Raw genomic sequence first — 13,364 nt, forward strand, 5'->3', positions numbered from 1 at the left:
ATGAACACTAAATAAACAAGAATGATTATTCACAATAACAACAAAAAACATATTAAGATCATCTGAGTTATAGTATTATATGTAAACTGTTGATTCAATCATTGAAGTAGGTAGAGAATAAAGTAGAAGACGTAAAGAGAGAATCAAGTGAATTTAAATGACAAAAAGTTTACAAAATTCTTCTACACTGATTTATTTTAAATAAGAAAATTGCATTTGTTGTTTACACTTCTGCATTTATAAATAGTAATTTATAAACAAAGGATATGGGGTATCCATGATGTATCCATGACATAAGATTAGTACATGTACAATAAAATGAACACATAAAAAGATTTACGTATTGCATTACTGTTTATACTTTCGGACCTCTCGGTTTCAAGGAAAAGAATAGTCCAATTGCTCTCCTTTGCTTCTTGTTTTTGTTAAGATGAAGCAAATACCAAATTAACAAGTGCTGACTTTACATATGACCTAACTCTGTACTTATACATGCCGTCAATGTGTTAATGACCTTTTGACGTAGACAGTGTTTATATACAGTAAATACCAGCTTTTTATTTGTACATATTAAACCTGTGTCGAGAGAGGCTCACTCAGACCTACAACTGGTCAATATTTCGTCCAAAACTCTTGACCATTATTGGAAGGTGATGATGATGAATGTGATATGGTAAATTCTTGAATTTTTTTTTTCTAATGTGCTTTGTCTACTATGTCTTTTTGTGCTTCTTTGTTTTTATAGTGATTAAGATTAAATTGCACGATGTTGACTGCTGTACCTATATCTTTTGGCATTTTTACCTGTTATGTCTGTTTGTTTTTTTCCCACACCGTTGTAAGTATAATGGAATTTTGAGCGAATGTCATACAAGTAGTGGGTTATAGATAAAGTTTAATCCACCATTTTCTACATAGGAAAAATCCTGTACCAAGTCAGGAATATGATAGTTGTTATCAATTCGTTTGGTGTGTTACAGCTTAGTTAACTAATCAAATATAAAAAATATTGTTTTTATACAGTTAATTTATGATTATGACCATATCAATGATTATTCGTGTCAACACAGAAGTGCTGACTACTAGGCTGGTGATACCCTCGGAGAATAGAAATACTCCACCAGCAGTGGCATCGATACCAGGATTGAAATATTATAGGCAATGGCTACGGTTACATTAAAATGTAACAATAATAAAAAAATATTATTGTTACGTTGGCATTGGAGACTAATTGCCGGAACACAGGGTTGGAAAAGCATCTGATTAATTACAAATGTAACAATAATAATTGAGTCTACGGTTAAATTGCGTTAGTGTTACATTAATGCACTTCAATGTTCGCTAGATTAATTAAACTTGAACATTCTAAAGTTGTGTTGCTTAACTTTTTCGCCAATAAGAATGAAATTACTATCCCAAAATATCTGGACTCTGAAAATGAAAATACCGATTCCACTAGTTTCAACATGTCGGCAAATGTTAACATCAATTGCCTTCACAATTGACTTGTATTTTTTTATTTGGGTTATCAACTATGCTAAGTTGGATATAGAAATCGGGGTGAGCATGAGAGCAGATTGGTCCCCCTCGCAATTCGCCGTTGACAATGTTTTCTCGGGGTAATAATCTGCTCTATCACCCTCTCAGGTGTGTGTTATTTATATATTGTTACATTCTTCATAAATCGGTTCCTTACCAAACTTTGCATTCCGGCAATTAGTCTCCAATGTAACAATAATATTTTTATTATTGTTACATTTCCATGTAACTATAGCCAGTGCCAATATTATATTGCGCCAAACGCGCGTTTCGTCTACAAAAGACTCATCAGTGACGCTCGAATCAAAAAATTTATAGATCAAATAAAGTACGAAGTGGAAGAGCTTTGTCAGATAGTCAGCACTTCTGTCAGTTATCATTGATGTGTTCATAATTATATATTAACTGTTAATTAAACTTTGATCTTTTGAAAAACTTTTAGGAATTTTTGGTGCTCAATGCTCTTCAACTTCGTACTCTATTTGACCTTTTAAACATTTTTTATTCGAGCGTCACTGATGAGTCTTTTGAAGACGGAACGCGCGTCTGGCGTAACTATAAAATTTTAATCCTGGTATCTAGGATGAGTTTATTTGAAGACCAAAAATTCCTAAAAGAATGTGTTCTCAACTAAAATTTGTAATTCTCACATGCTATAACATAATTATTTGACAAATTACGAATATTTAAGGTCAAATAATGTTATATTCTACTAAATATTTCAATGTCTAGAGAAAATATTTCGGCCATGTTCAAAATTGAGATTATTTCTACTATTCAGCATTTCTTATATTATCAACATCTCTCATTTAAAAAAAAAAATACTTATTCATTTATTTCTTTGAATAGCAGATGCTGCACAATAGATTTTATTTGTTTTTTTAAAGATATTGGATGCCCTCTGCATTATATTAATAACTTTTGTAGTTTTGAGATTGTTTTGTATTAAAACACTGCCTATTTCCGTATATAGCATATGGCAAAAAAGTGTCTACTGATAATGAAGAAAAATATTAAAATGGCATCTTCTTTGATAGATGGTAATGTCATTTTTTAAATTTCATTAAGGAATGACTGTAATATTTTTTCTGTCTATGAAGAAATAACATTAAAAATTTGGTGCACACTGAATAACGCGCGTAGCGAGTTATTTAACAGTGTGCACCACATTTTAATGTTATTTCGAATAGACAGAAAAAATATTACAGTCATTTCTTATAATTTAATTCTAAATTCAATTTTAAACCGTAGAAAACCATGAAAAAACATTCATGACGTCATGGTCACGTGACTAAATTATGTCTATGGGCTCATAACAAAATAACAACAGCCAATCAGAAGACGCGTTACATCCAAAATTGAATTATTATGGAATAGAACAGTAAGTGGATGTTTGCTTCCTATTGTTTTTAGATTTTGCCATCCCGCCAGACTGGAATGATGTCATCACATGAGTTTGGATGCTACCATCCAAAAATATGAGGATTCTGGCATTCCCGTATAAGGAGATGATGGTAACCCTACATAATGGGATGCTGGCATCACAAAATATCTGGATGCTTGCATCCCAAAATGTCTGGATACTGGCATCTAAAAATGTCCGGATGCTGGCATCCCAAAAGGTCTAGATGCTGGCTTCCCGAAATATCTGGATGCAGCTGGCATCCCAAAATAACCGGATGCTGGCGTCCCAAAATGTCTGGATCCTAACATTAAAAAATATCAAGATTCTGGCATACCATAATATGGAGATTCTGATTTCACAACTATTCAAACATAGCTTTTTTCAGGATTGCTTAAAATTTAATTGCTGCTTTATAATCAACTGTCTTTTGGTATTAGTCCACCAATATAGCACCAACTACATTTCCTAAGGTATTGAATGCACATGAAAACAAACCAGCAAACCAAGAAATGTTAGAAACTACTGATGAATGCCTCTAGAGAATCAGAAATCATTGGTCACGGAGAGAAATGTATACTTGATCAACATACTGATTCTGATTTGTAAAGTATTATATTTCTATGTGAAAGCTGATGCCAACAATTTGATATTATAAAACTATCTCCGACCATGTTTTAACTTTTCCAATAAATGGCATAGTCTTATGTTATTTTTCTTACTTTGATTACCATTAAGTAAGACATGTATACAGGAAATTGTGGTCTGTAGACTACACATTTATGTATGGTGACAAATTACAATTTTCCAGTCTAGAATGCATACTTTTATATAATCAGAGATAATTGAATTATCGAAGTCATAAATAACAATGATAACTTTAATTGTTATGCCTATCCAGGCCGAAGAAATTGATTAAACCTTAAGCACTTCGATAAAATCTGCAGATTTGTTATTTAAAGTGTAATAGGAATATAAGCAAGACAGAAAAACACAAATATATTTGTTTACATACCAAATTGTATTGGGTTACAAACTGTAGTATAATAGCATTGTATTTTTTAATCCTGTATTTTATTTCACACAGATAAGATAATGTTTTAAATGCACAGAAATCACTAGATACATTATACTAAGTCTTGTAGTTATTAAACAATAGCCTACAATGGTGTACAGCTTTTTTTTTATTCTATATCATTCATAAATAACCGAAAGAAAATATTGTTAATTTTCATTACTGGTACAATAACTACACTGACATTTTCTTTTCTTTTATAGTTTAACCTCTTTATAATTCATTATTTGATATACATTTTTCTATAAAAGAAATGCTATCTACAGCATTTCAGATGATGCATAAATAAGAAATACACAATTAATAACATAAAGTAACAGTTAATATTTTATAGAAATCATTTAAAAAAATATATTTAAGTAACCACTTACATTCTTGTGTAAATATAAATAAAATAAAACTGCCTTTTGCTTCATTCATAAACTGGTTATCGTTCCTATCTTTTTCCATATCTACAAATACTTTAAATCAAAGTTATTGTATATTCAAAGTTCAACTGCAAAAGTTAAAAATTAACCAAAAAATATTTTATTCAAATGTTCGAAATGTTTTGAGTTTTTTAAATGAGAAATAATTTCTTGAAAATCTGTCTGAAATTATTGTTGAATCATTCCAAATTGTGATTTGTAACAGAATTCTAAAAGTACATCAATTGAAAAAATCATAATGTTTACAGCTGTCATGTGACAAATGGAGGACGGCAGTGTTTTTCCATGAGAGAAAGAAAATGTGAAAATTTTATGGTAAAATGCCTCGCAGAGGTGTCAAAAGAACAAATAACAGTAACAGTAATAGCAACACAAGTGATAATACTGCATTTGATGAATCAGATACGAAAAAACTGTCTAAAAAGGAAAAAAAACAAAGGAAAAAAAACAAGTTATCAAACGTAAACAAAGGTGAACACATAAGTGAACACTTGAGTGGTTCAGGTGAAGTTCGGAATGTAAACAATGAAACCTCTTCTACAGTAGATAAAGAGAATGTAATGTCTAGCTCTAATCAACCACGGTACTTTAACGATACAAATTTAATGTATTCACAAAGCCCCAGTCCGATGTTCCAAATGCAGAACCAGAGTCAACATCTTTGCTCTACACCTATTAACGGTAACCCCGGTATGATGTCGTATCCTTATCCTATACACCAAGTCCATCACACATCACCGCACGCCCAACAATTTCCAGAACAAAGGCCAGGTTGGGTTGACGAAATGTTCCAAAGAATGGATAGCTTTGAAATTAAGTTGGGTAAGCTCGAACAAATTGACTCGGTAGTTACGTCTATAAATTCTAAAATAAATAAATTGGAACATAATGCCAAATCGATAGACGATCGAATGGACCAGGTAGAAAGAAGCGCCCAGCTTATAAGCAACGATTTTGATAAACAGAAAGTTGTTTTTTCTAAATTTAAAACTGAACTTGACACGATTTCGAAGCAAATTAAATCTGGAGGAACACATTCTGTAGATGGAATAGGGGAAACCTTAGATGTTATTCGTAAGGAAAATACTAAACTGAAGAGCGAGTTAATTGACGTTCAAATGAGGTCCATGCGGAATAATTTGATATTTTACAATATACCGGAATCGGAAGGTGAACAATGTACCCACATTATAAACAAATTTTGCGTTAAAAATCTGAAAATAGAAAATGTGGACACAAAGTTATCTATTGCTGAGGCCTATCGTCTAGGAAAGCATGGTGAGAAGACTCGTCCGATACTAGTGAAGTTTTCAAATTTTGAAAGCCGGGATTTGGTGAAAAAAAGCGCAAAAAATCTAAAAGATACTTGTTTCGGTATTTCAGAACAATTACCTTTGGACATCCAGAAACGAAGAAAAGAAAAGCTGCCGATTCTAAAGGACCTACGCGAACGGGACATTAAGGCTTACTTTGTGAAAGACCGTATATTTGTAAATGGGAAGGAATATTTGCCATAGGACAAATCCAGAGAACAATTTTGTAAATTAAAATGTCTATGTTGGAATGTTCATGGTTTAACTTCAGTCTACAAAGATAATGACTTTTTGAACTTAATAAATGATTATAATATTTTATTTCTCAGTGAGACTTGGTTAAAAGATAATAACTTGTTAGTTATAGATGGTTTTGACAGAATTTCTTGTGTATTTCGTAATAAAAATATAGGTACTAGAAATGAAGGAGGTATTGCTGTTTTTTGTAAGAGTTTTTTATGTAACGGTATTATTGTTGAAAAAGAATTAAATGATGGTATTATTCTGTTAAAACTTGACCATAGTTTCTTTGATACTGATAAAGATATTTTTATTTGTTTTTCTTATGTACCACACGAAAGATCTAATTATTACCAATTATGTGATATAGATGTTCACGATATTATTGAAAGTATTGTAAATAACTATAGTGATAAAGGTATTGTTTTGGTATGTGGAGATTTAAATAGCCGCATAGGTGAATTAAGTGATTTTTTACTTAATGACGATCTAGATAAATATGTCGAAAGTGTTGAGCACGTTGTAAACCCCATTATTTCTGACAGAAGTTCAATGGACAAAACAGTTAATGCATTTGGCCGTAAACTATTACAAATGTGTTTTAACACGGGTTTAGTTGTAGCCAATGGCAGGCTTTGTAATGACAAAAATGGTAATTTTACGTTCTGTACAGCCAAAGGAAGAAGTGTAAATGACTACCTACTAGTGCCCCCGCGCGAATGTAGATTAATCAATGATTTTAAAGTGCTACCTATGAACGAATTTTCTGATCACATGCCTGTTTACTTTGAACTAGACTTATCTGTTATTCGTCAACAAAACCTCCCCCGAGTCCATAAATTCATTAAATGGGACAACAATAAGTGCGATGAGTATATTGAAATTTTACAGTCTCATCGTGACAGCCTGTTGAGTTTGGTGAATGATTTATCTTCCGAAATTGATATTAATAACGCAGTGAAGGAGATAACCCGAACTATCTATGAAAGTGCACATAAAGTTTTTGGATACTCTGTTTTATCTCGAGACGATATTTATGTTAAACGACCAAATAACGAATGGTTTAACGAGAAATGCGCAAATTCACGAAAAGAATTTCACACTGCTAGAAATTTTTATATGCGTCATCCGACAGATACAAATAGACATTCATATATAACGACTAGAAACAAATTTAATAAAGTCAAACGTAATGCACAGTTTAACTTCAAGAAAAGGAAAGGAATCGAACTTTGTAATATTGCAAAAAGGGAACCTAGAAAGTTTTGGTCCGCTGTAAAACCGAAAAACAGATCAAAATGTTTAGTTGAAAATAATGAGATGTTGTTCGAACTATTTCGAAAATATTTGGGATCGAACCCACCAGAACTTTGTGATGAAGTTTTACATTTATTAAACAATACCGACTTTGGTGAAATAAGTATTGATATTCTCGATTCAGAAATTACAGAAGATGAAATTATAAAAGCTATACAGAAACTTAAAACTGGCAAAAGTTCGGGAAACGATGATATAATTGGTGAAATGTTAGCTGCGAATCCTCTTTTCTTTGCGCCTATTTTTAAAATTCTTTTCAACTCTATGTTTGACAATGGAATATATCCAGATAATTGGACCGAATGTATAGTTATCCCTGTACCCAAAAGCGGTGATTTGTCAGACCCTAACAATTTCAGGCCGATTGTATTGGTGAGCATTCTTTCTAAGATATTTACTAGCATATTAACGGAACGTTTGCTGTCGTGGTCGGAAGACGAAGAGAAATTAATAGACAATCAGTTTGGTTTTCGTCCTGGTCGTTCAACTGTTGACGCCATTTTCACACTGCATGGAATTATATCACATGTTTTAGTACAAAAGCTTCAGCTTTTTTGTGCCTTCGTGGACTTTCGCACGGCTTTTGATAAACTACACAGAAGAATTTTGATATACAAACTGCTAAAGAATGGCATTAGTAACAAATTTGTTTCTATTATTAAAACTTTATATTCATCAGTGCGTCTTCGTGTACGATCTGGAGGAGTGCTGTCAGATGCGTTTGACAATTTTCTTGGTGTAAAACAAGGGGAACCTTTATCGCCTTTGCTGTTTTTGTTTTTTATTAACGACATTATTCAAGATATTTCCGTTGAAACAGATAAAGACATCGTGTCTCTAAATGGATTTTTAATATATTTGATCTTATTTGCTGATGATATCGTACTTTTTGGAAAATCAACGAATGTGTTGCAACATTTACTGAATAAATTACTACTATATTGTAATAAATGGAACATAGAAGTAAACACGGAGAAGACAAAAGTTGTTGTTTTCCGAAATGGATGGAGGCCTGTGGTAAACCGTTTTTATTACAACGACAGAGAATTAGAAATTGTGAACTCCTATGTATACCTCGGTGTATTGCTCCACTATAATGGAAAATTTTTACAAACTCAAAAGCGTTTATCTCAACAAGGATCAAGAGCTTTATCTTCACTAATAAATTCATTGAAACAAATATATGTGACTACTGAACAACAAATTTTCCTATTCGATAGTATGGTTGGATCCGTTTTAAGTTATGGGTCTGAAATATGGGGTTTTCATCGTGCTGGTGATATAGAGTTTATATATAATAGATTTTGTAGATTTATTTTGAAACTTGGTAAAAAAGTCCCTACAAATTTTTTATATGGTGAACTTGGGCACCTGCCATTGCATATTTTGAGAAAATATAAAATCCTGAAATATTGGATTCATATTGTAACTAATAAACCTCATATTGTATATGAAGTTTATAAACTTTTGTACAAAGATGCAAATAATGGTCAAATTAATTGGGCGTCTAACGTAAAAAAATTGTTATGTAACCTTGGATTTTATGATGTATGGATTTCACAAGATACTAGTAAATTATCATTTGATTGTATAAAAACACGTATTAAAGATCAATTTTTACAAAGCTGGAATACAGCTTTAGAAGAATGTAATAAACTTTGTATTTATAAACGATATAAACTAGAATTTGGTTTTGAAAAATACTTAGATTTTCATTGTAATGTATCTATATTAACAAAACTACGTAGCGGCACACTTAAATTAAATGTTGAAGTTGGTCGTTATCTAAATACTGAAAGAGAAAACAGAATTTGTATGTGTTGTAATATGAATGTTTTAGAGGACGAGTATCATTTTGTTTTATCATGTCCAGCGTATAGATCTGTGCGTATAGAATTTTTACCTTTATTCTACTGTTCTTGGCCAAATCGGCACAAGTTAGATAATTTATTACAAGCTCATTCTAAATCTCTGACAGTAAAACTATGTAACTATTTAAATGCAGCTTGGAAAATTAGATCGCATATATTGTCATAATATTATTGTATACTCTGTAACTACTGTTCTCTGCTGTCTTTTGTTTGTCATATATTGTATATATTTTCGTTTGCCATAGCATGTATATGCTTCTTGCAAATAAAGTATTCATTCATTCATTCAATAAAAATCTTAATTTGACTTTAAGATAATACAAAAAGTTCAGCTTCATTTAGAAAATTATCATTGTTAAACTTACGTAACCATTTAATTTGTTTCGGTTTTGATATATATATTTTATCATATGGTGCAACCAATATTTTGAGTAATACTATAAAAAAAAAAAACGTATATGCATCTACCATATGTTAAGCTCTTAAAAGTGTGCATTCTTTTCCCATCTAAAAAATTCCCTATGCAAATATAAACCTATACTTGAGTACTCAAACACACAAGACTACAATGCCAGTATACATTTTAATAACCAAAAATCGACTTTTCAAGTATGATATATGTGTATATATATTTTAATCTTAGAAAATTTGTTTAGGATGCATATATTTGTTCATTTAAAAAATAGACAGCTATATTGCAATCGAAGAACAGACAAAGCCCTGACACACCAGCTTCAGCAAAAACAATATGTTTAATACCACTGATAACATCCTTAATTGGAACCTTATAACAATAAAATATTCTTATAGTTTACATACATATATTACTTGAATACCATTTGATGATTTTTACTTATTTTCTCTTAATCAGTTAAATGGTCTTTACAAATTAATGAATTCAAAGTGTCAACGGGTGTAAATTTCAGATATTTATTAAAAATCAGATTCTTTGACATGTTTCATCATTTTTACAGAAATACATTAAAAAAAAGATAAACACAATACATTCTCTATAAGTAACCTATTAATTCATGCATTTATATAAAATGTAACTCATATTTATCAAATGTTCATGAATTAAGAAAGAAAAATGTAATGTTTTGCTGTATATTTATCAGATAAAAAAAATAGCATTATTGACTTATTTATGAAAATTGGTAAAAATAATCTAAACTTGTAGTAAAACCAATGACATTTATAAAAAAAACAGGGGTCCATGAATTCGTTTTCAAGTTAAATCAGTTTGAATGATAAAAATCAGTCCAAACTTGCATCTCTTTCCACGATATGTCACAGTTTGACGGCGCAAAAAATAAGAGTTTACAATAGCAATTTCATTACCACTCCTGTAACTGTATCGTATGCCCTTAATCATTACAATTTTTACTCTTCTTCGATTGCTTGGATTTTCTTTTTTTATTTTTTTTTTATAAACAGAGTTTAAAAAATGTACAAACATAACACATTTGATAACCTGAAATAATTGAATAATATTAATCAATTTTAACTTTACAATAAACAAGTTAAAAATTTCAGATAAGTCATTCAAATTTTTTAAACAAAAATATTGTTTGGCTGTTTTTCCTGGCAGTGTTATTACTGTTTTACTACTAAATTGGGCAGCTTGCATTTCCTGCAGGTCTGTAAAATGACTCCGGTCTGCAAAATAAAAAAAAACATAAAAAAATTTATAAACTAAAAAAATAGATACGGTCATATAATTAATGATTACTTTTCTAACTTCTGCTTTAATAAGCAATAAAAATCCATCTTTGAGATGACAATTCCTTCATTATAATTATTATTAGATATGGTTGGATCTTATATACTATTCTAATATGACGTACTTCTTTTGCTTTGTGAACAGCATGCACCTAATATATTTCCTTAACTTTAAAACACTTTCAAACTTTTATATGGTGCACATGATGTTAGTAATTCATTTATTATAACTTTAATGTGTTGCATTCTGAAATTGACATATTTGACCTAGGTACGACAACCGTCCATGCTGGCTGTTCAAACTCCTCCCTCTGGAAATTCACAGTGCCAGTGTTTTGCTTTTTTACAAACAATAAATTTAAGGGAGGTTCTTGGAAGAGCCTATGTAAGTGATAAATTTGTCCTGGTAAAATATGTCTGGACGGACAAATATTACTTAGTATAAAAAGTCCATGGTTACAGAATTTACTAGTATATTTAGTCCGATGTTAGTTATATATGTCCCCAGACTAATTTTCCTAGGTAATCATGTCCTATAAAATCCTATAATAAATTCAATTACATTTAAACCATGGAAATTTAAATGTTATGTTTTAGTATTGTTTAAGAGTGCATAGTTATATTTTTGATAAAATTTATGTCCCTAGACTAATTTTCCTATGGAATCATGTCCATGTCATTAATAGTCTTATGTTAAAATGTCCATGCCCTTAATTTTAAAAGGTGAATATGAATGTAATATGTTTTAATATTGTTAAAAACAAAACGAAAGAGTTGTGTATCAATCTGTTTAAGAAAATTTGTCTCCAGACTAATTTTCCTAGGAAATCATGTCCATGTCATTAATAATTCTAGGTTAAAATGTCCAAGCCCTTAGTTTTAAAAGGTAGCTAAAAATGTAATATTTTTTAATATTGTTAAAGAATTGTGTATCAATTTTTAAAATAAATTTTATGTACCCAGACTAATTTTCTCAGGAAATCATGTGCATGTCATTAGTATTCCTATGTAAAAATCTCCATGGCTTTTATCATAAAACGAAAATGTTAAAAGCAATGGAAACTCAATATTCATGTTTTAATTAGGTTATAAGAAAAGTTTCCAATCTTATCTAACATTTTTCTTCTTCTATTTTGAATATATTTTATGATATAATAAAACTATTAGAAAAAATGAGTCTTGGGACAATTTTTCCTAGGAACACAAGTACCAGACATATATTACTAGCTATGGACTTATTGTCCTAGGAACATTTGTCCTAGGACTTATATTCCTAGTAAAATTATGGACATGGACTTTATTAACTAGGAAAAAAAGTCTGGCGGACAAATTTTACTACAGGACCAAATTTACTGTTACACCTACACATACGCTTTTACACTTATACTTGTCGGGCATAGAAATTACCTTAATTGTCCTATTCAGAATAAAAATAATTGATCAGTCGGGCAAAAATAATCACGAATATAATGCCTACCCATGTTAAAACTACAATAAAGTATAGCTTGCATCAATTATTTCTTAAGTACATATTTCATTATTTGTTACTGCTTTACATAATGAGACTGAATAAAACCCAGAGACATATATATATATGTGTATATATGTCTCTGCTAAACCTAATCATACTAATTGCTACTTTATATCAGATTTATATGTCATTATTAATTATGTGTATAATTTTGTATTAATAATTAGCATGAACATCAGTCAAAACCAAATCTATATTTGATATTTCTCATAAGTCTTTTTAGGCTGGGTGAGTGGTGTTGATTTTTTTTTATGTAATTGTACATGTGTAAATATTTTACTATTGTGTAAGATCAATACGTGACACTTTGATGAAATAAATTTATCTTATCTTATCTTTATCATATAAAAATAACAGTTCTTTATTTTGTTCAAATATAATGTACAATATTATCCTGATTTAGAGTAATTTATGTATGAAAAAAACTGTACTTGATAATTTGAAATTTTAGTTGAGAAAACTTTTAAGTTTTGCCAAATACAGCTAAGAATATCTATTATTTATATCATCTACAATACATGAAAAAAATACTTTAATCTTATGATACGCACCGTGTATCTACTTACAATAAAGCTTTTGGTATAATTTGATTTGATGGTTGTTGATTTTTTCCTTACATTTTGTGGTGATTAGTTACACGAGAATATGGCGCTCTCTTATCTAAAGACTTGAATACCGTTCGACTGGTTCCAAATTTATTTGCCATCTGAGCCAAGTGACGGGAAAAGGAACAGATAAAAAAAGCGGGGAATGTGAAATAAAAAAATGTCAAATCCACTATTCACGTTCAGACCTACGAAAGATAAATTACAGCCGTTCGAGAAACGTTTTTCGTAAGAATATTTACCAAAGCTAGGTATCCCATACTTAATGGGTTTTGTTACCTGTCCGTCCGTCCATAAGTCCGTCAGTCATGTCAGTCATGT

At 30.5% G+C, this 13,364-nt stretch overlaps 1 protein-coding gene across 2 annotated transcripts in view; it reads left to right on the top strand.

Moving 5' to 3' along the window:
• Positions 1-13,113: 13,113 nt before the first annotated feature.
• LOC139488591 (protein starmaker-like) overlaps positions 13,114-13,364 on the top strand; it is a 38,303-nt gene continuing 38,052 nt past the window's right edge. For both annotated transcript variants that reach the window (XM_071274312.1, XM_071274311.1), the window contains exon 1: positions 13,114-13,271. In XM_071274312.1, the coding sequence (XP_071130413.1) occupies positions 13,204-13,271 (68 nt within the window). In that variant the 5' untranslated portion in view covers positions 13,114-13,203. The remainder of the gene's footprint in view (positions 13,272-13,364) is intronic.

The sequence above is a fragment of the Mytilus edulis genome, chromosome 9 (assembly GCF_963676685.1).
Source record: "Mytilus edulis chromosome 9, xbMytEdul2.2, whole genome shotgun sequence".
NCBI lineage: Eukaryota > Metazoa > Mollusca > Bivalvia > Mytilida > Mytilidae > Mytilus > Mytilus edulis.